Source organism: Festucalex cinctus, chromosome 15, assembly GCF_051991245.1.
Source record: "Festucalex cinctus isolate MCC-2025b chromosome 15, RoL_Fcin_1.0, whole genome shotgun sequence".
NCBI lineage: Eukaryota > Metazoa > Chordata > Actinopteri > Syngnathiformes > Syngnathidae > Festucalex > Festucalex cinctus.
Window position 1 is genome coordinate 8,088,893 of NC_135425.1, and position 24,332 is coordinate 8,113,224.

The 24,332-nt window shown below is 36.8% G+C and overlaps 1 protein-coding gene across 2 annotated transcripts; it reads right to left on the minus strand.

Annotated features, from left to right (window-relative positions):
- Positions 1–303: 303 nt before the first annotated feature.
- On the minus strand, positions 304–23,829 carry wdr91 (WD repeat domain 91). 2 transcript variants are annotated; one of them, XM_077497128.1, is made up of 18 exons: positions 23,569–23,829; positions 22,083–22,219; positions 21,806–21,985; positions 21,511–21,718; positions 20,598–20,680; positions 17,721–17,830; positions 15,619–15,793; positions 15,309–15,491; positions 15,008–15,204; positions 13,142–13,196; positions 12,949–13,044; positions 12,236–12,330; positions 11,822–11,975; positions 10,229–10,337; positions 9,798–9,910; positions 9,577–9,684; positions 901–990; positions 304–708 (listed from the first exon to the last, which is right to left on the minus strand). In XM_077497128.1, exons 2-18 carry the CDS (start codon positions 22,203–22,205, stop codon positions 544–546), a joined length of 2,244 nt encoding a protein of 747 aa, XP_077353254.1. In that variant the 5' UTR covers positions 22,206–22,219; positions 23,569–23,829; the 3' UTR covers positions 304–543. The 2 variants fall into 2 exon arrangements, with proteins under 2 accessions (XP_077353254.1, XP_077353256.1); XM_077497130.1 differs by lacking the exon at positions 23,569–23,829 and having other exon boundaries at positions 22,083–22,237.
- Between the last annotated feature and the right edge of the window lie 503 nt (positions 23,830–24,332).

The window sequence follows — 24,332 nt, forward strand, 5'->3', positions numbered from 1 at the left end:
AAACTAATACTGAAACTAAAAACAAAATTAAATGAAACTAAACTAAGCATTTATAAAAGAACTAAAAAAAAACTAAAAAACAACAACAACAAAAACTAACTAACAGAACCACCCTGAAAACTAATTAAAACTGACTAAATTCATAACATTATGTGGGCCTTGCGTCCTTCTGATTTTCTGCATGTGGCCCTCAAATGAAAAAGTTTGGACACCCCTGCCTTAACCAATCACAGCCAAGGCAGGGCACACCCTACCCTGGATTTAGTTGTAAAGCAGGGCACATATAGAGTAGACAGGCACACATTCACCCCTATGGGCAATTTCAAGACAAGTGTCCTTATCTTGAAACGCCAAATGGACTTTAATATTGTACTTATAGTAACGTTGAACAGGTATGTATTGCATCATGAAACTGCAAATACTGTATTGACATCTGACTCTGCAAAAACCTTTATTAGCAAATGAGCAATCTATTAAGTGTATTCCTTCTAATGTATGCTATATAACCCGTACCCTAAAAACGTGTAGTTCTCAAGTTTTGAGTCAGGACTTCTGTGCAAGGAGTGTGCTTAATTTGATCTTTCCATCCATAGAGGCGGTCAGGCACGTCCCACAGTCCAACGCAGAGCACCAGTCAACTGTCACCACTGGCGCTTTGTGTCCACCCAGGGACAGCAAGCTCTCCAGAGCAGGTTCTCCATTAGTCAGCTGGACGTGGAGGAGGTGCACACACGCGCAAGAGAGAACGCTTTGATTAGATTGAACATGTTTAACATCAGTTTTCAAAACTCAATTCAACAATCAAATATATGCAAAGAAAAACACCAATTAATTAATACAAAACAAACACAAGGAACATGGTGTAAAATATGGTTTGCGCATTAAAGTAGATATCTTTACTTTGTAAATGATCCCTCCAGAGTTTGAACAGGTCAGGACATGTTGTCCTTCTGAGTCAAAAGTGAAGAGGCGACCTCGGGGAACCTGGACCTGAAAAAAAAAAAAAAGTTATTTTATATTTATTGGGTTCCCCCTGTGTTGTTCCACACTCTTAAATATACAAATCCCAAATGTCAATGAAGTTGGGATGTATAAAATGTCAATTAAAAACAGAATACAACTATTTTGAAATCCTTTTCATCCTACATTGCAAATACAAGCTATTTCGTGTTCTGTTGTACTTGAGAATTTATTGTTATTTATTTATTTTTACAAATAGTCTCACATACTGAATTTGATGCCTACGTTATATTTAAAAAAAGCTGGAACATGGGCAACAAAAAAACTGGGAAACGAAGAATGCTCAAAACATACTTGTTTGTAACTTTCCACAGGTGAACAGGTTAATCGTAAACAGGTGAATGTCATGATTGGGTATAAAATCGGGCTGGGTTAAAAAATAAAAAATAAAACATTGAATAATCGATATTGAATCAATTTTTCTTTGAGCGTGATATTGTTTCATAAAACCATGAATCGATTATTTTAATATGTATCTTTTTCCCATAAATTAACAAGAAAATTGAATTTTAAAGGCGTTTTTTTTGTACATTACAGTTTTCTTGAAATACATTGTTCACACGAATTTAAAAATATTTTCTTACATTTATGAAAGACCCGACTTATTGCACATTATGACAATTTAATGTTTGTGGAGGGTTTTTTTTTTTTTTTTTTTTTTTTTAAATCATGTCCTGGATATTTAAGAATTGATGTTGCATAATTAATCAATATCGGATTGAACTTTTGTGAATCAAAATCGAACCGATTGAAGAAATTTGAATCGATACGAAGCCCTAATATAAAAGGAGCACCCACGAGGCTCACCACTTTGTGAAACACTGTGTGAGCAAATAGTCCATTGAAAAACGTTTCTCAATGTACTATTTTCATGAATTTCATGATCTATATCATCAAAAGATTAAGAGAAACTAGAACAATCGCTGTACATAAGCGACAAGACCAAAAACCAACATTAATGTGCCTATGACCTTTTGGGATGGTATTAAAAAGTAGCATAATTGTGTGTAAAGGATATGGGTCACATTGGCTCAAGACTGAGATTATCCAATTAAAAAAAGATATTTATCACACCAAAAAATATCAAAAATGATTTTTTGTTTCCCTTTTAACTCATGACTTGACTGAAGCAACCCACTTCACTCCTGGATTTTGACTGATTTTGCAAGGCCCAGAGAAATTGTGTTCTATTGCTACAAAAACACAGAACCTACCAAAAGAAACATTTGCGTCTCTTCTTTCATCAGGAAAAAAAAAAAAAAAAAAAAAAAAAAAAAAAAAAAAAAAGTATATTTCTATCGGTTTTCTCTTTAACGAAGCATTCCCGGTTGTACGTTTCACCTAGCGCTATGATAATTTGGAGGCATACATAACAGCCCACGATGTAGAAAAAAAAAAAAAAAGTCTCTTCGAACCATATGCTAAACCAAACAGGAAGTCCACCATTTTGATTTACGTTGGGATTTGTAGCCATTTTTTGTGGCCTTTTTCAGGGTCATATTTTAACGAACTCCTCCTACAAAATGTCAGTTTGTGGCAAACATTTTACAGACGACTGCTTTAGGAATTTGGGACAATACAAACGTGGATTAGCAGAACATCTTTCACTTACCCCGGGATCGGTACCAACTATTGAAAGTAAAGCATGCAAAAGCATTACCAATGTTCCTTCAGGTGCAGATGTGAAGATTCCATTTGTAAACAGGAGCACACGGAAAAGATGCGACTTGGCCACGCCCAACTCATTTTGTAGTCAAAAACACACAGAAGTCTGGCGAGCCTTGGCCACGCACACCAAAATCCGCTCGTTTGATGCTAGGCTAACAGTAGACCTTCCTAGTGGAGACTGCAACTCTGCAACTCTCATACAACAAGGTACAATTTCGTGAACATTTCTTTTGACACAGTATTAGGGCATCCAGAGGATGGTTGGTGTCATTACTGCAAAGCTCATTTCAGGTGATCTTTAATGTGTGAAGTTTTGCCAAGATATGTTGAGAAATAATGAGTCCCCCCCAACTTTGCATTTTGACAAATGTTCATGTTCAATATACCTACAGGACCTCTTCCAGAAGGAGGATCGCTACACTCGCAGAAGATGGAGGCAAGTCAAATTACATGGCAGGCGTATTTTAGAAACGCTGGGTGGAAGAGTATTTTCCAAAAGTGGTCTCATGTGTCAAGAGACTTTGTGCCTGAGGACTTTGTTTTGCTGTGGATGGCCCTGCATCAAAAAACTCGTAGGTCATGGGCAAGTTCATCTATCTGGGTTAGAATAACAGCAAACAAAATAACTACTTCACAAGAATTTACATCGCGACTGTGCCAAAGAGAAGACAAAATCATATTTATTCCTATAGTTAACTGTGGAAGGGCTTAACATATCATGATGTAGTGTTTAGAAGCATTTCTTTTCCAAATGATTTTTTGTGTTTAACTCTTTTACTGCCAAAAACGTTTAATGACGTATACTAAATTCCAAATGAATGCCGGCAAAAACGGTAATTGATGTTTATTACGTTTTGTTTTCTTTCAATGGACAGTGGAAGTTGCTGTACACCGGTGCCTACTCAATTGACTTGTAAAATCACAAACATCCACTAACTATGGCCAGCAGATGGCAGCATTCTATCTATTTTCAATGTATAGAATTACGGTCGACTACAGAGTGAATATACAACTTAATACAAGTTTTCAAAAGTCTGTAGATACACAGGACTGTGTCAGAAAAGTAGAATATTGTGATAAAGTCCATTATTTTCTGTAATGCAATTAACTATTTCACTCCCAGCCATTTTCACAGAAGCAATCCCATTCGCACCCGGCTGTTTTACTGGATCAGAATATTGTGTTCAATTGCTATAAAAGCATGGAACCTATCAAAAGAAAGATTAAAGTCTCTTCTTTCATCAGGAAAAAAAAAATGTTTCTATCCGTTTCCGTTTAGCAGCAATTAGCATTAGAAGAGGGCTAAGTTTCATCAGTTTTCACAAATCTATTTGAAATTGTAAGTAATTTAGCTTTTTTCGAAATGGCCCTGGTTGATCTCCTTTGCTCTGCTGCCACCTGCTGGCCGCTAGTGTAATAACTACCATTTCTCCAACCATTCTTTGCAGTTGAGAGGCTGCATCAAAGCCTTCTGTATGCTCTAGCATTAAACAATACAAAAAACAAAAACAAAAAAAACGTATAAATAAGTCTTTGGGACACTTAAAACATAAAAAAAAACGTATTTACACGTTATTGGGAGCAAATGAGTTAAATAAGCAAAAATGCCATACATTCTGTATTCATGACAAGTCTACTGAAACATTGCAAGCCTTTTATTATTTTAAGATTGCTGATTATGGCTTACCCCGGGTTTTCACCGGATGCGGTTGCGGTGCGGTTGCGGTGCGGTGCGTCTTGACTGCGTGCTCCGGACGGGTCAATTTTTTTGTCAATCCACACCGGCTCCGCACAGCTGCGGTGCGGCAGCTCCGTCGCCGCCCACTTCCCAACGTGTCTCGCGGGACCGCGCGCGCGCGATCATGTGGCATTTCACAACGACAAACATACAGAATGTCTGTGCTCAACAGAGAAGCAGAAAGAGAGGTGGACTTCTTTTGATTTAACCTTTTCTTCTTCTTCTGCTATGAGATTCCATGCAGCATCCTTTTTTGGTTGTCCTTGTAAAGTATATTAATAACGAGAGTCGGGTCAGTGCGGGTCCACTCTTTATTTCTGTCTTCCCCGTCCGGTTGCCGCTCAGTACGGCAAGCGAGACGGGCACAACAAGCAATCGCGAACATCAAACTCACAATACATTACAGTCCTTATAAAAAGGATGTGCCGTGTCATATATTATTTTGTGGTTTTTCCACCTCCAATATAAACCTCTCCTCGTCCATGTTCGCTGGTGTCTAAACCGTGAATGAGCACATGGCCCGGCGACGCCCACGTCACGTTTTGCTGAAAACTTGCGAAATAGGAGCTGGTGAGTGTTTTATTCTGAAAGGTAACTGGAAATTTATTTTGAAACTGCCTCTGTCTTCCTGTCCCGCTCGATGTGTTTTGTGCTAGCTTGCCATTTGCCAGAGGCCTCCCGCTGCGGCGTCCGGCAAAAATAGAAAATAGGTCTATCCTTGCGGAAGGCTTGCGGCACGCCGCAGGCCTTCCGCAGTCGACACGCAACGCACCCGCAAGCGGTGTAAACTGCACCATTCGAATGAATGGAATCTAATTGCTTGCGTCGCCGGACCGCACCGCAACCGCACCGCAACCGCACCGCAACCGCATCCGGTGAAAACCCGGGGTTACAGTTTAAAGGAACACTTTACTTATTGATCCATTTTTAGCAGCAAAAAGTTGCTACTTTTTCAATAATTAATTTGGTGACGTGATTATTTTTTTATGTACATTTAATAACTTTTAAACCGATGTTAAAATGAATCGAACGCCGGCATGTTTGTTACACGTGACTAAATAACCCGGATGTTTACGTCACTAGTGTGTAAACGCTACACTATGGAAGCACTATGCAACGCAGCCGTGCATCTAGCGTCAAACCCGGAAGGATTAAACCTTATCGCTTCGAGCCAACACAACAAAATAACCCTACCGAAGGAAAGTCTGCCTTGGATGTGAAAGTTGTGGCGCCAGATGGTCTTTTCGGGCACAAAATAAACTTTAACGAACGAGTGAATCAGGCGGGGGGGTGGTGCGGGAGCTGCACAGGAATGGACAATCCGCTAATGAATGTGTGCTGGCTGGAAATGAAAGAACTCGAGGATCGGTTCCTTGCGGACAATCTCAACTGCCAATATCCAACAGGTAAAGTGACACACAGCACGAGCAATGCAAAACGTGTGGAACTGACGAACTATTTCAGGAAAAAGAAAAAATAGTAAAATTAAATGTATCATCGTTACAGCGCCCAACCTCCCCTAGCTGTTTTTTTTCTTTTCTTTTTTTGCGTAGCGTCCCGATGATGTAAACGAAAGGTTGCAAGAAGGTTGTGTATTAACCGTGTTTATTTATAGACAGAATGAAGTAAGGAAATGCGAGACGCCGTTACCTAGGCTGGTTACCACAGGAAGAACAGCGGGACAGAACACAAATGTAGTACGTCGCACACGACACATGATAATGACACTAATCCACATTCTATAAATTTTTTGGTAAAATAAGATTATGAACATGGTCAATTTGTGAAGTATAAACAACTTACGAGCTAATAAAACATAACGTCCTCGTCCCCGTACTTGACGATGTTCACACTCAAATGAATTATGAAATAAAACAGTCCGTGCAGTATAATAACGAATGCCCCCCCCACCCCCTAAACATGCCTACCTTTCGCTTTAAATTTGCTTCGCTTCTCCGAGATCTTTCAGTGGCCGTAGTTAGACCTCGATTTGTGCCGGCTGTTGGGTGAGAGTGAAGGCTCCGTGTTGCTAGCAGTTGCGGAAGTAGCCGCCAGAGATCCTCCATCGGCTTGATTATTTCCCACGTCTGGTTCTTTAAAGATACTCGGTACTGCGTTGGGCTTTAGTATTAGGCGTGTGGCGTACCCCATCTCAAATTGTAACATATTTTCTTAGTCCTCATGCCTGAAATGTTCGCTGCGCGCACGCCTGCTTGTCCTTCGGGAGGTTGACAGCACTTAGCAAACAAACCATTGTCTACTCAAGTCGTTTTTTTTTTTTTTTTTTTTTTTTTTTTTTTTTTTTTTTTAAGGGGGGTCTCGCGGGTTTTTCCTTGCCGACGCCTTGCAAAATTTTGCAATACACAAAGGCATAAGTGACAGTTTGTGTCCTCCTCGTTGTTATGTCTGCGTGAACTACTGTTCGCCAAGCGAGTATACACACTTGTTACGTCACCACTCGGGGGCGTTCCAACACGGAAGTACTTCTATGTTGAAGAAAAGTTAAATAAATCAATATAAGGGTGTATTCTTCAGCTCTTATGCATTTTTCGTAGCTAAACTAACTATTTAGAAAGAAAGATTATTACTATGAATTATTAGAACAGAATAAAAGCAATACACAAGAAATATGGAAAACACTAAATCATGTAATTAAAAAAAGTTCTAAAAAAACAAATTTTCCACAATATTTTATAAAAGATAACGATATGGTCATTGATGAAATTTCTGACATAGCTAATAATTTTAATGAATATTTAGTTAACGTGGGCAGCAACTTGGCAAACAAAATCCCAGAGCCAAGAAACAAACGTGAAATAGATAAGAACATTGTAAATAATTCATCCACAATGTTTCTTAATGATGTGAATGATATAGAAGTATTAAATGTTGTGAAAACATTAAAAAATAAAAAGTCTACTGACTGTCTTAACATTGATATGACATTAGTAAAAAGTATTATAGAATATATTGTAAAACCTTTTACATATATTTGTAATTTATCATTTAAAACTGGTATATTTCCATCAAAAATGAAGATAGCCAAAGTCATTCCTGTTCATAAAAGTGGAGAAAGACACACGTTTAATAACTACAGACCAATATCATTGTTGCCACAGTTCTCAAAAATTCTAGAAAAATTATTTTCATATAGATTGGATAATTTTATTGAGAAACATAAGCTCTTAAGTGAAACCCAATATGGGTTTAGAGAAAAACGGACCACCTCAATGGCAGTCATGGAGCTTGTAGAAGCAATATCTACCGAAATAGATAATAAAAAATTTACTGTTGGGATTTTTATGGATTTAAAAAAAGCTTTTGATACTATAGATCATTCTATATTAATGAATAAATTAAAGAAATATGGAATAAGAGGTTTAGCTTATAAGTGGATGAAAAGTTATTTGGAAAATAGATATCAGTATGTGCAGTTTAATAATGTACAATCAGAACACATGAAGATCACTCATGGAGTTCCCCAAGGGTCTGTGCTCGGCCCTAAATTATTTATACTGTATATAAACGATATTTGCTGTGTCTCAAAAACATTGAAAAGTGTTTTATTTGCTGATGATACAACTTTCTATTGTTCAGGAGAAAACCTGAAGCAGCTTCTGACTACTGTGGAGTATGAATTGAATATATTAAAAAAATGGTTTGATGTAAATAAATTATCATTGAATTTAAATAAAACCAAGTTCATAGTTTTTGGCACGAGACAAATCACTCATCAAGTCAAAATTATGGTGAATTCAATTGAAATAGAAAGGGTGAATGAAAATAAATTCCTTGGAATTATTATCGATGATAAATTATGTTGGAAGCCACACATAGAAACTGTTAAAAGGAAAATGTCAAAAATCATAGGGATACTCTATAAAAGTAAGGATGTTTTAAACATGAAATCATTATATATATTATATAGTTCATTATTATTACCATATTTGACCTATTGTGTGGAATTATGGGGAATGGCATATAAAACAAATACTAACACCGTTTTCAAATTGCAAAAGAAAGCTATAAGAATTATTAATGGATCAAAGTATACAGAGCCAACACATCCACTATTTATTAAATTAAATGCAATGAAATTTTATGACTTGGTGGATTTTAAAATAGCACAAATAATGTATAAAGTTTATAACAATTTACTCTGCCACAGTACTCAGAAGTTATTTGAAATTAGACACAGTCCTTATGATATAAGGGGTACAAGTGTGTACAAAAAACCCAAAACAAGAACAAATATTAAGCAAAGGTGTGTATCTGTAAAAGGTGTTGATCTGTGGAATCAATTGGAAATTGCTCTGCAAAATTGTGATTCAATGCTGGAGTTTAAAAAAATGTTTAAAAGTAAAATTCAAAAAAATTATCTATGTCAAGCCAGTATATGAAAAATGTACATGTGAGTATGTGTAAGTGATCTAGATAGGTATTATGGTATATGTTTAGTAAATTTATGTATATATGTTTTTGGTAAATGTGAATAGGTTAAGTGCACTTGTGTATATATATATAACTTGGGTTATATATATCATTTATTATTTTATTATTATTATTTTTAATAATCAGTAAATGAAAATTGTATTAATAATGAAATAAGTTTAAATATATTTAGTAAAAGGGGTAGGACTAGATAAGTTTTTAACTTCTTCCTACTCCCTTTTGAACATGTAAGTTATGATTAATTGAATGATTATGTTATTGGGATTTTCTTCTATTTTGATTGTTGTTGTTTTTTGTTTTATCTCTGCTGTTCATTTGTTTATATGTTCAAAAAAATAATAAAAGGAAAGGAAAGGAAATTTACTGCCGATCAAGCCATACATGTAAAATTAAAGGAGCCTTCCTTTAAGAAAACTCAAATATCCTATCTTAAAATAATAGAATATTTCCTCACACCAAGTAAAAAAAAAAAATGTAATAGTCAGCAATATTAAAACAATAAAAGGCTAGCAATATTTCAGTTGATTTGGAATGAATCCAGAATGTATGACATTTTTGCTCATTTAATTGCATTAATTGCCCCCCCCACCCCCCACCCCCCAGACCGTCTAATCACTGATTGCTGATTGACCCCAAAAACCCTGATGATTCGCGTATAGTGTAGTATATATCACTGTATGCCTGTTTATAATGTATACCTGTTTATATCCGCTGTAGCCGGACAAGACAAACGGCCCAGTGGCGTCCTGAGGTAAAACCTGCTCTGACTGCTTTACTCCACATCGATGGATGTTCCACTGGATGAACTGAAGATACAAAAATAAACCCATATCATTACACTTAATTCCAAAGCAGAACCATTTTCGAAACAAAATGCACATTTAGGGTCGTAAACAAGATATGATTTGAAGATATGGACCTTGCCATCTTCTCCAACGCTAAAGACGGTGTTTTCATCATAGCTGAACTCAACACTGTAAACCTCGCCGTCATGTGCCCTCCAGCTCATAGCACTCTCATACTGTTGCATGTCTACAGGGAAAGAAAGAGAATTCAGTCTCTAGTTTTATTTGCCTACATCGCAATATTGTATGGGTGTGCTCAGGGGGATGTGTTTTTATTATACGATGGATGTTTTAAATACTCAGCACTTCGAGTTGCATTTTAATGTGTGAAAGGTGCTAGATGAATAAAGTTTTGAACTGATTGACTGTTGTGATCAACAGTCACATGTAAAAAAAAAAAAAAAAAAAAAAAGAGTGAATTTCAATTGATCGCTTTCCCAGATGACAGATTTAGCATTTTATAGTTCGAATCACCAAAATGTAAAAAAAAATTAAGAATACTAACCAAAGAGTCTGATGACTCCATCTGCGGCTCCGGTTACCAACAAATTCCCATTGTGGTTGAAGGCTGTGCAGTTAATGGCTACTGGTTCAGGTTCGAGAGAGAACTGGAGCTAAGCGAAAGAAAACAATTCTGCCATAAAGCTCAAGCTACGGAAAACAAATTCTCTAGTCTAGGGGTGTCCAAACTTTTTCATTTGAGGGCCACATACAGAAAATCAGAAGGACGCAAGGGCCACATAATGTTATGAAGAGAAATTGTGTTTAGTCCTAAAAATTGTACAAATAATTTATTTGTGCTTTTGCATATTTAGAAAAATGCTACAGTATATAAACCAATTTATTTGTAATTAGTGTTGTTCCGATACAGATACTGGTATCGGCAGGGGTGCCGACACTGCATTAAAACAGTGGTATCGGTATTGGTGACTACTCACAAGTCATGTGCCGATACCATTAATTCCAAAGCTAGTTTTGGATTTTGGATGCATATGTGACACGTTCACTGCGTGCCGATCTAAGATATCCTATTGGCCCTTGAATGCTCTGAACCAATGGCAGGACAGCTTTTTCATGTTGAGGAAAAAAAACCCTGAGGTATCGTTATGGTATCAGTATCGGCCGATACTGCAAAGCTGGGTATCGGAATTGGTGTTGGGGGCCAAAAAACGGTATCGGAACAACACTATTTGTAATATGGCAGTAGGGTTATTATAGTTTTGGAATTTTTCCTTTTAGTTTTTATTTCGTTTTGAGTTATGTTTTTTTAATTTTTTTTTAGTTTTATTTAGTTTTGAGGGTGGTTCTGTTAGTTTTTTTAATTAGTTTTATTTATTTAATAAATGCTTAGTTTTGGTGTAGTTTTAGTTAGTTTCAGTATTAGTTTTAGTTTTTAAAAAAGTGTATTAATTATGCACAATATTTAAAAACCAGCATAGGAGTGACGTTATCTGAAGATGCTTTACTATTGGCTGCTGCCAGATGACGTCACTTATGTGTGACATGCTTTCAAACGTCATTATTCCAGTTGATATCAAAATAAATCTACTAAAAATCACACCAAAGACTAAAAGGACATTTTTGCTATAATTATAGTTAGTTTTAGTTAGTTTTGTAAACATAAAATGTAGTTTCAGTTAGTTTTTGTTTTTTAAAAAGCATTTTCGTTTTTATTTTATTTTGTTAATAAAATTGTTTTTTGAATTTTAGTCTTAGTTATTTCATTAGTTTTAGTTAACTAAAATAACCTTTAATGGCACCTGTGTTTTTCAACACCCTCCCTTCTTACTTTGACCATCTCCAAACATTTTAGTTTTTATTTTATTTAAACTGAGTCAAATGGCATTTTTAGCATATGCCGTGGGCCACTGAAAAACGGACGGCGGGCCCCAAATGGCCCCCCGGGCCATAGTTTGGACACCCCTGCTCTAGTACTTTGCTCAAGGGTTAGACATGGTTCATCTTGAAGACTAGCCTCTATGGATTTATTAAATGTACCAGTGAATGGACAAAACATGACCACTTGTGTACAGTATTTATGTATGTACAGTATTTACGTACGTATGTCAGCACTAAAAATAACCCCCCCCCCCCTTACCTGTTGTTTTACTGTCTTGGTGTCCCAAAGCAGTAGCTGTCCAGACACCTGCACGTGGAGACGATGAGCAGGCTCAGAATGTCCTATTCGGTTGACAGCTGCGGCCGAACAGACAAAAGACGAACCACTGGGACTGCAGGCCAAGGATAAGATTCTGAGAGGAATTAAAAAACACAAAAAGTTAGGCTATTACACACTGTACTATTCAACTCTGCATTCTCAACTTAAAAAAAGTTGTTTAAGCACCATAACACCACACAATAACAACGATCCTCTTGAATTACGACTAAACATCTATTTCAATCAAATCTTGATATTTTTATTTCAAATGATAACAAATGTAACGTATAAAGAAAAAATCCTAAAGTTCTGTCACTTCATTGATCTACTACAGTGACAAAAAGACACATTTACCGTGGATGAGTTTCATCAATGTTCATCTCATATAGATTCTTCTTGGCTTCAGTATCATATAGCCGGACTGTGCCAACACCACTGCCTAGTAATAACTAAACACATATATAAACACCAATTTCATTTAACTCATTCACTCCCAGCCATTTTCATTGAAGCAACCCCCTTCGCTACCAGCTGTTTTACTGGATTTTGACTGATTTTGCAAGGCCCACAGAATATTGTGTTCTATTGCTATAAAAACATGGAACCTACCAAAAGAAAGATTAGTGTCTCTTCGTTTATCAGGAAAAATATGTTTCCATTTTGCAGCAATTAGCATTAGAATATAGCTAAGTTTCATTATTATTCACAAATCTGTTTAAAACTGTGGGGAAAACGGCTTGTTGCAACATGGCCCTGGTTGATCTTTTATACTCTGCTGCCACCTGCTGGCCGTTTTTGTAATAACTACAATTGCTTCAACCGTTCTCTTCAGTTCAGACACTGTGTCAAAGCCTTCTGTATGCTCTAGCATAAAGAAAACATAAACGTATAAATACAACTTTGGGACACTGGTAATATTTAAAATAGAACGTATTTATACGTTTTTGGGAGCAAATGAGTTAATGATATGAATGTCATTTAGGCAACAGGATACATAAACGATAAAGTTACATATTCAAAATATTTGTATTTGGATTCTTTGTTCATGTTTCTATAACTTTTCCTACCAATCTGTCAGGTTTGGTGGCCCATTCTAGGGACAGCAGAGGAGACTTGGACATGATGGTGGCTTTGGTCTGCATGATAGGATTGAACGACCACACCTGAAATGTACACAAGTGCATCAAAGCGCCATCATGAGTTCAACAATTTTGTGTCCATTATTCGATATGTTGTGAAGACAGAATGACCGGGCCTGACCTTAATAACACCATCGACATCCAAACTGGCAACTCTGCGACCAGAGCAATCAACCCTAGATGAAAGAAGGGTTTTAGAAGTCCATGCATCCTATTCAATTATTCCATCTGACAAGCAAAAGACAGACTCCACCCTGAATTGTTTGACAGTCCATCGCTGGGTGCATCGAGACAACCATTCAAACAAGGCACAGGTGAAAAAAGCACGTGCTTGGCGCCCAATTAGCAGTGAACAGCTTGAGTAGAATTTTTTTTCAGTGGTATTCAGGACAAACTGTGGTAAAATAAAACGTTCATTTTTTCCCCCACATATTTACATACAGTTAAAAGGGAAGTCAATCCAAAAACATTTTTTCCAATACCCCACTAGCCTAAACATAGCTTTTTGATTAATCTTGTGTTTGCAGAATATAGCAAAATCCAGACTTTTTTTTTTTTGTTTTTTTGTTGCCATTTTAGGGGGGTGGCCATTTTGTCAATTGCCGTCGATTAAAAACCATGACTCACCTATTTTAAATTGTGAATTGAAATGTGTCGGGCTGGGTCTAAAATATCGATATATATCGATATGAAATCAATATTCCTTTTCACAGCACGATATTGATTCATAAAAGCATGAATCAATACTTTTAATACAGCTCCCTCCCCCAATAAATCAGTGTGCTAAATACCCCCCTAAAAGAAATAAGGTAAGAATTGGATGTAAAAACACAAAATGTGGATGCATAATTATGTACTATGGCTGTGTCTCTTATAATACAGGTAATTTTTTTTTATTTTTTTTTATTAACCACTGAAACCTTAGTAGAAAATCTGCCACAGGAATATAAATGTGTGGTTTGCCAGAGTGTTTTTGCCACTTTATGTACAGTTGATAGCACTGTGGTTGCAATTGATTTCAATTATTTATGGTTTTGATCAGGTCATGTTCAATAAAACATACATGATAGATGCTTAATGTAAACTGTATTGAATGCACCAAGTAAGAGAAATAAGTTTCTACTATTTTGCAACATTGGTACTTCTGAGAATGTTTTCCTTTATAAAAGTAAAATTGGTACTGCATGAAATACTTAAATGAATTGAAAATCAATGTGAATGGAAATCTGAATTCGATTGGTTGATGCCTCATCTGAGACCTCAGCAACTGGTTCATTTTCAGTTGACTGCAAGTAACAAAATGGCCGCCTGCTGAGATGGAAAAAAAAACGGTTGGATTTTGCTGCTTAACTGATATTCCACAAATGCAACATGAATACGGATACTGTGTCATAGACTAGTGGGGCTGCATAGGACATATAACTAAAGAAAATGTTGGGGTTGACTTACACTTTAGGTACCTCTGGTCAGTTACATGATTATTTACATATTTGCTTGACGCCAATTTTTTTTTTTTTTTTTTAACATTCAAGTGATCACCTGGATATGTAACTACAAGTGTGCTTTGGCTCTGAGCATTGCTCTTAATTCACCCACAGAATGGCTGCTCAGGAAACGGATGTAATCCTTCATGGTGAAATTCAACAAGGACTGATCAATAAGCGAAATGAATTCCACTGGCAAAAATAAAAGGCCCTAAAATGACATTTTGCTTAGGGTAGAGGCACGAGCTAGCTCGAATTTACATTCACACCCTGACTTGAGTTGTTTTGAAGCATTAGGGTCATCATTGGTTTCACTTTCGTCAGAAAAAAAAAGGCACAATTAGACTTATCATTTTTAGCACTTCACTTGGCTATAATTACAATTGAAGACAGTCACATTTAGTGTGTGATAAATAAGGAATACTGTAAAAGTTATGTTATTAGAGTGAGGTCATAAATACGTCCAAATTTCTTTGGGAGTTTGTGTTTTGCTGAATGCCAACCTGCAGTGCATGATGGAGGAATGATGTTCTCCATATTCTTCCTGGCTGAGTTTGATAAATGGCAGTTCTGCTGATAGGCCGACGCTTTCTGCTGCTGCTCCTCCGTTCCTGTTGTTTGAGGACGAAGAGTAAGGAGCTTCGCCAGAGGTCTCATTTGGAGGCTCCACCTCTCCTATTTCTCCCTTTTTTTCTTGTAACTAAGGAGAAACATTAAGACAGTGTAAGTTGGTTGCCCTGTACATAATTTTTTACTCAAGTATGTTTCTTTGTGACTATAGCAATAATTTTAAAATATAGGTACCTGTGGCGATGGTTTTGAGAAAAGCTCCTTTCGCTCTTTTTCATGAGCTTGGATTTTCTTATGCCGTAAATGTGTTGGCTGGTTTGAATGTTGGGATTGAGAAACTGACGCTTCACTGGTTGACGCTTGACAGGAGGCTGATTTCGCTTCTTTCACTTGGGCTGTATCCTTAGATTTTGAAGACTAGAAAAAAAAAAGGTGGTGCAGATGACAAAGGTACAATTTCAGAGTAATTTACTGGCACGGCATCTAGAATTCAAATCCTGCATATAGAGGCAGCTAGAAAATTGAGGCAACTGTGCATTTTTACCTGAGTAGTCGGTTGGTCCTTTCTGCCGACTGCTGTCTGGCTTGGTGAAGACACCGAGGTCACCTGCTGCGCTTTCCCTCCAGGGGTGCGCCGACCTTGTGGGAGGAATGTTGAGAAGAAGTTCCTGGAGGGTGTGGTGGCAACACTGACCGCCCGCTGGCTTGACACTAAGTCACTGTGAGCAGAAGAATAGGTCACCATTTAGTTGTAGGACTGTTTCACCTGGCAGAGGTCTGCTCTCTTTAGCCTGGCTTACATTTATTTGTATGTACTGTGTTTGCCCAACTCAAAGTTAATTTAAATGATTTATTTTTAACTGATTATCGTTTAGATTTTGATTTGAGGTATAACAGTTTTCGCTAAAACGCTGAACTTTCAATTTAGTGTGTAGTTGTCCTTAATTTGTTTTGACTATTGGGGGAAAAAAAAAAAAAAAAGTTGGATGACTAAATTTGTTTGTTTTGTAGGGGACATCCAGGGGTGTTTCCGGAGAGGACTGTTCTTTCTACAAAGTCATTCACTTTGTTGTATCAATTTATACCTCTTGGGATTAGGTGGTGGCTATTCTTTCATGCTGCTTTGTGATTTGAAAATTTAAATTTCAGTTACTGGTAATTTAGTGTCAGAACATGGCAATGGTAGTAGTTGCCAAGCACATTGTCACCAGTGTTCATTTGACAAATATTTTCATGGCATGAATTCATTAATTCAGTCACTTTAGTGTACCCTCTGGTGTCAGGGTTTGATTTTTTATTTTTTTTTCTAATCTGTACCCACAGTTTAGTACACTGAATCCACAGTTAAGTAAACTGTACCCACGGTTTAGCACTTCTGTGGTGTTATGTAATACGCATGCGTTCGAGTGGTTGCTTGACAGCAGTATTAGCAGCGAACGGCTACTTTTTATAAAAAATATTTCATCTTAAACTCTAGACTAGTTTTGGCAGCTTAACGATGCATTCGGATGAATGGATGACAGAAAGATGAATTTTCTTTAGCCAAGTATGGCGTATTAATTGCGGTGCACAACAAAACACGTCTGCATTTCAACAGCCTTCAGGCTTAACACGGAAGTAAAAGAAAGAAAAAAAAAAAGAAAAGTGTTCGAGCGCCTCACAGTAGCACAAGCGCAACATTACACATCAACTGAATACATAAGTCTACAGTTTAAGATGAAAAGAAGCAGCCGTTCGCTGCTGTCAAGCAACCACTCGAACGTTGCATGCGCATGCGTATTACATAACGCCACAGAAGAGCTAAACCTTACGTACAGTTTACTAAACTGTGGGTACAGATTGCTAAACCGAGTACAGATTAGAAAAAAAATAAAAAATCAGACCCTGACACCAGAGGGGATCCGGACCTTTAGTGATCATGTTTTTGTTTTTTTGTTTTTTTAAATGAGTTACTGACCAAAAAAAAAACCCAATGATCCATCAGGTGAAATGTTTATTTTGCAACATCAACTGCATCACAGCACAGTGTAAACACAGCATGTGACTTGTATTGGTAATTTAACTTAGTAAATAACTTAATTGATTAAAACATTTTATAAGTATTTCTGCTGTAAACAGAAATTAGTTTGCATCTGTGAAGTGCCTGTAAAATATTGTAAAACTGATTCAGAGGTGCACTTCTGAAAGAAATTCTCTGACAAAAAGACAAACGTCACTTTTTTGGAGTGAATTGTAATTACAGATTTGGTACGGATGATTTGCAAATTCTGCTCTGTTGTGCTAACAAATCACTTCAAATAAGTTACAACATCATACAACTAATATGTTTTTAAACTACTCGTAAAAATATAATAGTCACACATAAGAATTTGTTAAAACTACTCACAGTTGAATTTCATGTTTGGTTGTAAAGAGCAAAAAGTTGACTAATTAGCACTTGTGCAAAAGTTGGTTGTCATTTTCCCACTTGAGTACTTCAATAAACTTAAAACTACGTCTCAACATTGCGTTCACTATCTACCACTTATGCAGCTCAATAAGTTAAGACCTTTTATGGCAACATATCAAAAAGATGGAAACGTGGGAAAAAATGGCAGCCAGTTTTAAAGTCATACATTAGAAAAGACAGTGATGTTAGTGCCTCACAGCTCAGTATCTCCCAGACGGTCCATGTTCTGAACATAGAGAGGCAGTTTGTGATGGACCACCTCATCTCCACCCCCCTGGTCTCGACTTTCTGTTTGCAAAGCGAACACCTGGACAAGATAAGGTGAGACAAAATAAGAATTCTTTAAACGTGAATTCTGTAATCAATATTTCAAAGGAAACATGCTTTTTCTACACATTTAACATGTGTCGTAATAAAAGGTCTCTCACATTTAACCCTTTCACGGATAGTGACAGTGGACAGACTACAGTGGACTATTAAACTGGACTATTAACTATTAAAACTTTTTCTCCGATATGAATCTTTTTGCCACAGTTGGCCATTAGACACTCCAGTGGACACTAGTGTAGCTAGTGACACTAGTGCAGTGCTTCTCAATTATTTTCTGTCATGCCCCCCTAGTAAGAAGAAAACATCTTGCCCCCCCCCCCCCCCCACACACACACACACACACACAAACACACGACTATAAATAGTAACATTTGTCTATAAAATTGTTATAAGCACACCTCTGCATAACACTGTATCCATATTAATGTATAAGAGAATAAAAAAAGAAAGAAATATGGACCAACTTACAACAAAGAATAGCTTTATTAACTGTAATAGAAAATATGCGTCTGAAATTCAAAAATAAAATTAAATCCGTAACTAAACTATAAACATTTTTTGACTGACCACGTCAAACCATATGATAAGGAAAAATAAAATTTCATAAAATCAATAAATAATAATGCATTCAAACTGATCACCAACATTAACTCAGGAGCACAATATTAAAAAAAAAAAAACTTTAACCTGCAAAACAAAAATTATAATTTGTGCTGATTTTTAATTTTTTATTTTTTGCTGTGTGCAAAGCGCGCATGCTCAGTGCAAACAAAACCCCTACACCACCGAGCGAATGTTCCCTGCCATAATAAGAGCGCCACTGCCCCCTAATGTAGTGGAGGTGCAATTGCACTTTATGCTACGACAGTAAAAAAAATAAAAATAAAAAAAATAAAAAAGCATGTTCCCCAAGGTCAAACGTGCCCCCATTGATGGAGCCTCGCGCCCCCTGTGGGGGCCCGCCCCACTATTTGACAAGCTCTGCAGTAGTGTGACTTACACTGCCATCCAGTGGTCAACGATTGTAAGTGAAAAAAAAAAAAAAAAAAAAAAAAAAAAGACAAGACAGCCGACAGTACTTCAGATGTGTTGTGCAAGGAAAGAATAAGTGTGTATTCCTTCTATTCCAGGAGGCCCTTGCAATTAAATATATATATATTGGGACATCAAGGAAAAACAAAGGAATAATACAATTGTTAAAAACTTGAAATATCCAAGTATTGATTTTGTAATTTGAGAAAATGGCAATTGATCATGAGTCCACTAAATTGGACTTTGGACTTCATTAGCTGTATTGTGACTACAACTTACTGTTGTTGTAACTTTGTTACTTTTGAGAATACTTTATCTGCAGTAGGGCTGCACAATATTTGGGGAAAAAAATGACGACGAGATTTTTTTGGTGTCTGCGATATATATCGCGATATTAAAAACAGAAGAATTTTCACCAGATGACTTGAATAGCTCTGTTTGCGAAGAATTTGGTTAACGCAACATGACACCATTGTATTCATAGAATATCAAATGTGCATTGCATTTGGTCTTCATTGTAATGAATGGGGAGTATTTTTTTTTTCCAAGCAAATTTTTGTGTTAGGAATGTGACAAAAAAAAAAAAAGACTGTACTGTACTCAAGTCTCCATGGCATGAATAATCAATAGAAAAAAGTAATTTTGAGGATGAACTACTACTTTAATGTTTTATTCCAATACAAAAACTCTATATCTTACAACGAAAAATCAAGATTTGATGTTTTAGTTGTCTTGTCCAAGTCAATTCCTAAGCAGATGGAGTTTCTGGCCTTGAATTTGGAAATAGCCAAATCCCTTTCTATAACTGTTGTTGGTTGTTATAGACCTCCAAATGCCACCAAGGAGACATGATCATCTTTATTCACTACTTCTTATTTATTCACTGATGTAAAATGTATTTACTTGTGTAAAAAAACAAAAAACAAACCTGTATTCGCACTTCAAAATGTTTGCTTTGTTCTTGTTTACTGCAAAACTGATGTTTATGTACAGCACTTTGTATACAGCAACGCCTGTTCTTAAGGCGCTTTATAAATAAAGTTGAGTTGAGTTGAGTTAAAATATCTTTTATCCAAATTAAACTACAATGAGCTTTTAGTGGCAGGAGACTTGAATTGGAATTGGTTAAACACTTCTTTTGAAGAATTTAAATCTTTCTGTGACTCTGTAAATATAAGCCAGTTGATCAATCATCCAACTCGGCCAAATATTAAAAGTCCTGAAAAGTCCACCTTGATTGATTTAATTCTTCCAAACGCTCCACATAAATTTTCATCTGTGGGTGTTTTTTGTAATGATCTAAGTGATCATTGTGTTGTTGCAGTGTGCAGGGATACAAAAATTCCCAAATCTAAACCACGTATTATTTTTAAGCGGAATTTAAAGAATTTTAAATGAACAAGCCTATCATCATGATTTGTCCTTTGTTAATTGGGAACATATAAACCTGTTGCCAGATGTCGAGTTAGCTTGGACATTTTTTTTTTAAAAAAATTTGAAAAAATTGTAAATAAGCATGCCCCCATAAGGAAATTCAGAGTAAAGGGGCGAGTGATACACAACTTAGAAGAAAGTTTTATATGTAATGGAATCCTTCTCAGCTATGAAACCTCTTTATCCTGCAAAAAAAGATTCTGCAGGACTGCTACTTAGTACTTATAGTAACTTTTTTCTTGACGACTGAAAAGAAGGAAGCATGCCCAGATTCTTACCAGCTGACGAAGCTGCTCATTCTCCTCAGTGAGGCTTGTTGTCTTCTGGACTTCCGCATCAAAACTCAGCAGCACTGGTTGGGGTGAACCCCAGTTAAGGACTTTTTTTTTTTTTTTTTACAGCTTAAACCAGTCAATCATAAAGACTGGCTGGTTACCAGATCATGATGATGAACATGCTGGTCAAGAATAGTGCTGTAATAATACCTGATTTTATACAATTATCCAGATGACAGGGGCAGTTGATCTACATTTCTGTGTGAACTACACATTACATAATTAACTCATTCACTCCCAGCCATTTTCACAGAAGTAATCCTGTTCGCTTCCGGCTGTTTTACTGTTTTACTGGATTTTGACTGATTTTGCAAGGCCCACAGAATATTGTGTTCTATTGCTATAAAAGCATGTCCACCTATCAAAAGAAAGATTAAAGTCTCTTCTTTCATCAGGAAAAAAAAAAAGTATGTTTCTATCTGTTTCCGTTTTGCAGCAATTAGCATTAGAATATAGCTAAGTTTCATCAGTTTTCACAAATCTATTTAAAATGGTAAATAATTTAGCTTTTTTTCTACATGGCCCTGGTTGATCTCCTTTGCTCTACTGCCACCTGTTGGCCGTTTGTGTAATAACTACCATTTCTGCAACCGTTCTTTGCAGTTGAGAGGCTGCATCAAAGCCTTCTGTATGCTCTAGCATAAAAAAAAAACAAAAAAAACAAAAAAAACGTATAAATACGTCTTTGGGACACTTAAAACATTTAAAAAAAAACATATTTACACGTTATTGGGAGCAAATGAGTTAATAGACTGCAATTATTGATGGTTAAAAGCACATCAGTTACAGAAGTACTATTAGCAGCAATTTGTTTCATGTAAAATGCAAGTGAAATGGTTGGATTTGTGAAGGATATGCATACACTGGAAGAGCACAGAAAGGAAGTTGTGCAGTGAAACCAGGAAGGTGTCGGACCACTGGCGGGAAAAAAATGGAGCGAATGCCGGGTTCTGTTCGGGTGAAGGAATAAACGGCAAGATGAACCAATCCCGCCACTCCGGCTGACCCTGCAGCTCCACAGCCTGCTTCTGGAAAAACTCCTGAGTCTTCTCCAAGTTTCCTCTCTGGCAGGTTAAAAGAGCAGAGAAACGTGCTAACTTTTAAATGATTAAATACAGTCAAAACATACTGTATTTGTGCATTTGTCTTACCTGGATGGTGTTTACAACGTAGTATCTGTACAGGCTTGCTCTTAATTTGTTGACAGTGGATCGGTACACATCCTCCAGTCTGCAAAAAAGGCGTCGGTCCAAGTAGAGCCAGTAGTCTTTCAAGGCAGACAGTTCAAAACTGTGGATAAACTGCAGCAGCTGATCAATGATCTTATCCACCTGAAGGCAAGGATTTTGTACAATATAAACACACTACTGCAAAAATAATGATGGTCAATGATACATATGCATAGTTGTATTAATAAGTCAGTCATACCCTGAAGCCTTTCTCCTTGTCAGCTTTTATCTCACTGTCCAGGTGTTTGAGAGTGTTAGTGAAGCCACGATATATCAGATATTCCCTCACATGTTCATCTGTTCTCTCCACCGCAGAACCCATGGTGATCTCCGACCCTAGATGGAATACAATAAATATGTAAATGTGTCTTTCTTTACTGCTTAATTTCATGTGTGTCACAAGTAAATGGAGTCAGTCACAAGAGACAGTTGGCTTGAACTGGTTACCAGTCAATTATAGGGCACTCACTTTCAGACCAATCAACAATTTACAGTCTTTAATCATCCTAATGTGCAAGTTTTTGCAATAGTCTATAATAGTTATATATAACAGTTACAATAAAAAAAAAAAAACAGCTACTTAAAAAAAAACTGCTGTGACAAAACTAAAGATATACTGTGTTTCAAAAGTCAAACCCAAACTACGACTACTTTCACTCTTCAGAGTGAGCCAAATAACCAACCAGCACATCCACAAAGAGATCCTGAGGAGTTCGCTTTGTTGAGTGGACAAGAAGTCAGAGTTGTAGGAGGATACTTGTGGATGCTTCACCATGGCAATGCACCAGTGCACCAGTTCACAATGCACTGAGCAAAGCCACTGTTCACCTGATCTATCAATGTTATTTTTTATTTATTTATTTATTTATTTGTTTATTTTTAGGGGGGGGGGGTCCTAACTCAAGACAGTCATCAAAGGGACCCGTTTTGAAAAAGTGGATGACATCAGAGCTGTAGACTATCTCAGCCAAATCCTTCTATTGGGCGCATGAAGCTGTAACATAGAAGGCTGGAAAGTTCATTAATCTCTCGGAGGATTACTTTCATAGGAAAAAATTGTAGGTTGGATTTTAAATATATTTTTGTTACATCACTTCGGCACGTTTCTTACAAGACTGTACATATGATATTTCCATTTAAAAGAGCTATTGTCGACCGAATGGGCAATAGCGCTACTGTTGATTCTGTATTTATTTGAAAACATGATTGTCACTCCTCGGTGAAGCTGTACCAGACAGTTAGCTTACTATTTCATAACATTAAGTTAAAATGTTCAATTGGGGGTTGCTTAGAGCTTCAATGTTTTTGTTTTTTTTCTTGTATCATGCTGAAATTGTGAAACTTTGACTTGAAAACTGATTCGGATGGAAATGTCGCTACAATTTGCAGAGTAAAATAAATGTATTGAAGAAGTGACTTTTGGTTTTTCCCTGTCGGAGTCGCCACAGTGCGCCGCTCGCTTGAATTGTTTGCAACATTATTTATTATTGCATACGATTCGAACATCAACGCAAATTTTGACACGGTCATGTTGTGAACTGAAATCAGCAAACACATCGTTCAAGTCTTGTTGTTCTGTCGATAAAGATACTCAAAGTCACATTAAGTTTGTACGCCGATCTGGGTGTACATTTGGAACACAGTAATCCTGAAAGATATACGGCAGTTGCAAAACATCAACGTACCTTTAGCACAAACAAGACTTTCTCAAATTCAACAATTTCTCCAGTAGTTCCTCTTGGACAGGAGCAAAACGTAGATCACCGTGTAGACAAATGCTGAAACACGTGAACATGGAATGTATAAGAATTACGTGCAATTAACGTCTAAAATACACCTCATCTTGAATTCACATCTTGTAAATTTAAACTCCACACATTTATCGCATCAACAGAGCAAACGCTTCCTGTTTTTGTCTCTCTACAATCATGTGACTGTTCTCGTGACATTACGTTCTCGTGTTTAAGACAAGGTCGCCCCCTCGTGGTACACACGCAAAACTACTCATTCCACTCAAATAAAAACAAGAATACATTTACTTTTTAAAATATGACAGTTACTGGTATCTGCGTAAATGAGAGAAAATAACACAGTCGGTGGTTATACTTCTTTCTGTCTTGTTTTGACACCATTTTTTGTTCAAAATTAACGTTAGCCAAAACGAATTCGTGTACAGTATCCATCCATCCATCCATTTTCTTGACCGCTTATTCCTCACAAGGGTCGCGGGGGCTGCTGGTGCCCATCTCAGCTGGCTCTGGGCAGTAGGCGGGGGACACCCTGGACTGGTTGCCAGCCAATCGCAGGTCGTGTACAGTATATTAACTTAATTTCACCTTCTGTTACTGATGATACTGTTGGCTGAATAGCGATACATTAATCAGACCTAATTTTTGTTTGTTTGTAAATATTTGTGTGCTTTTATAGTTTTTAAGTATAGCTTTTTTTG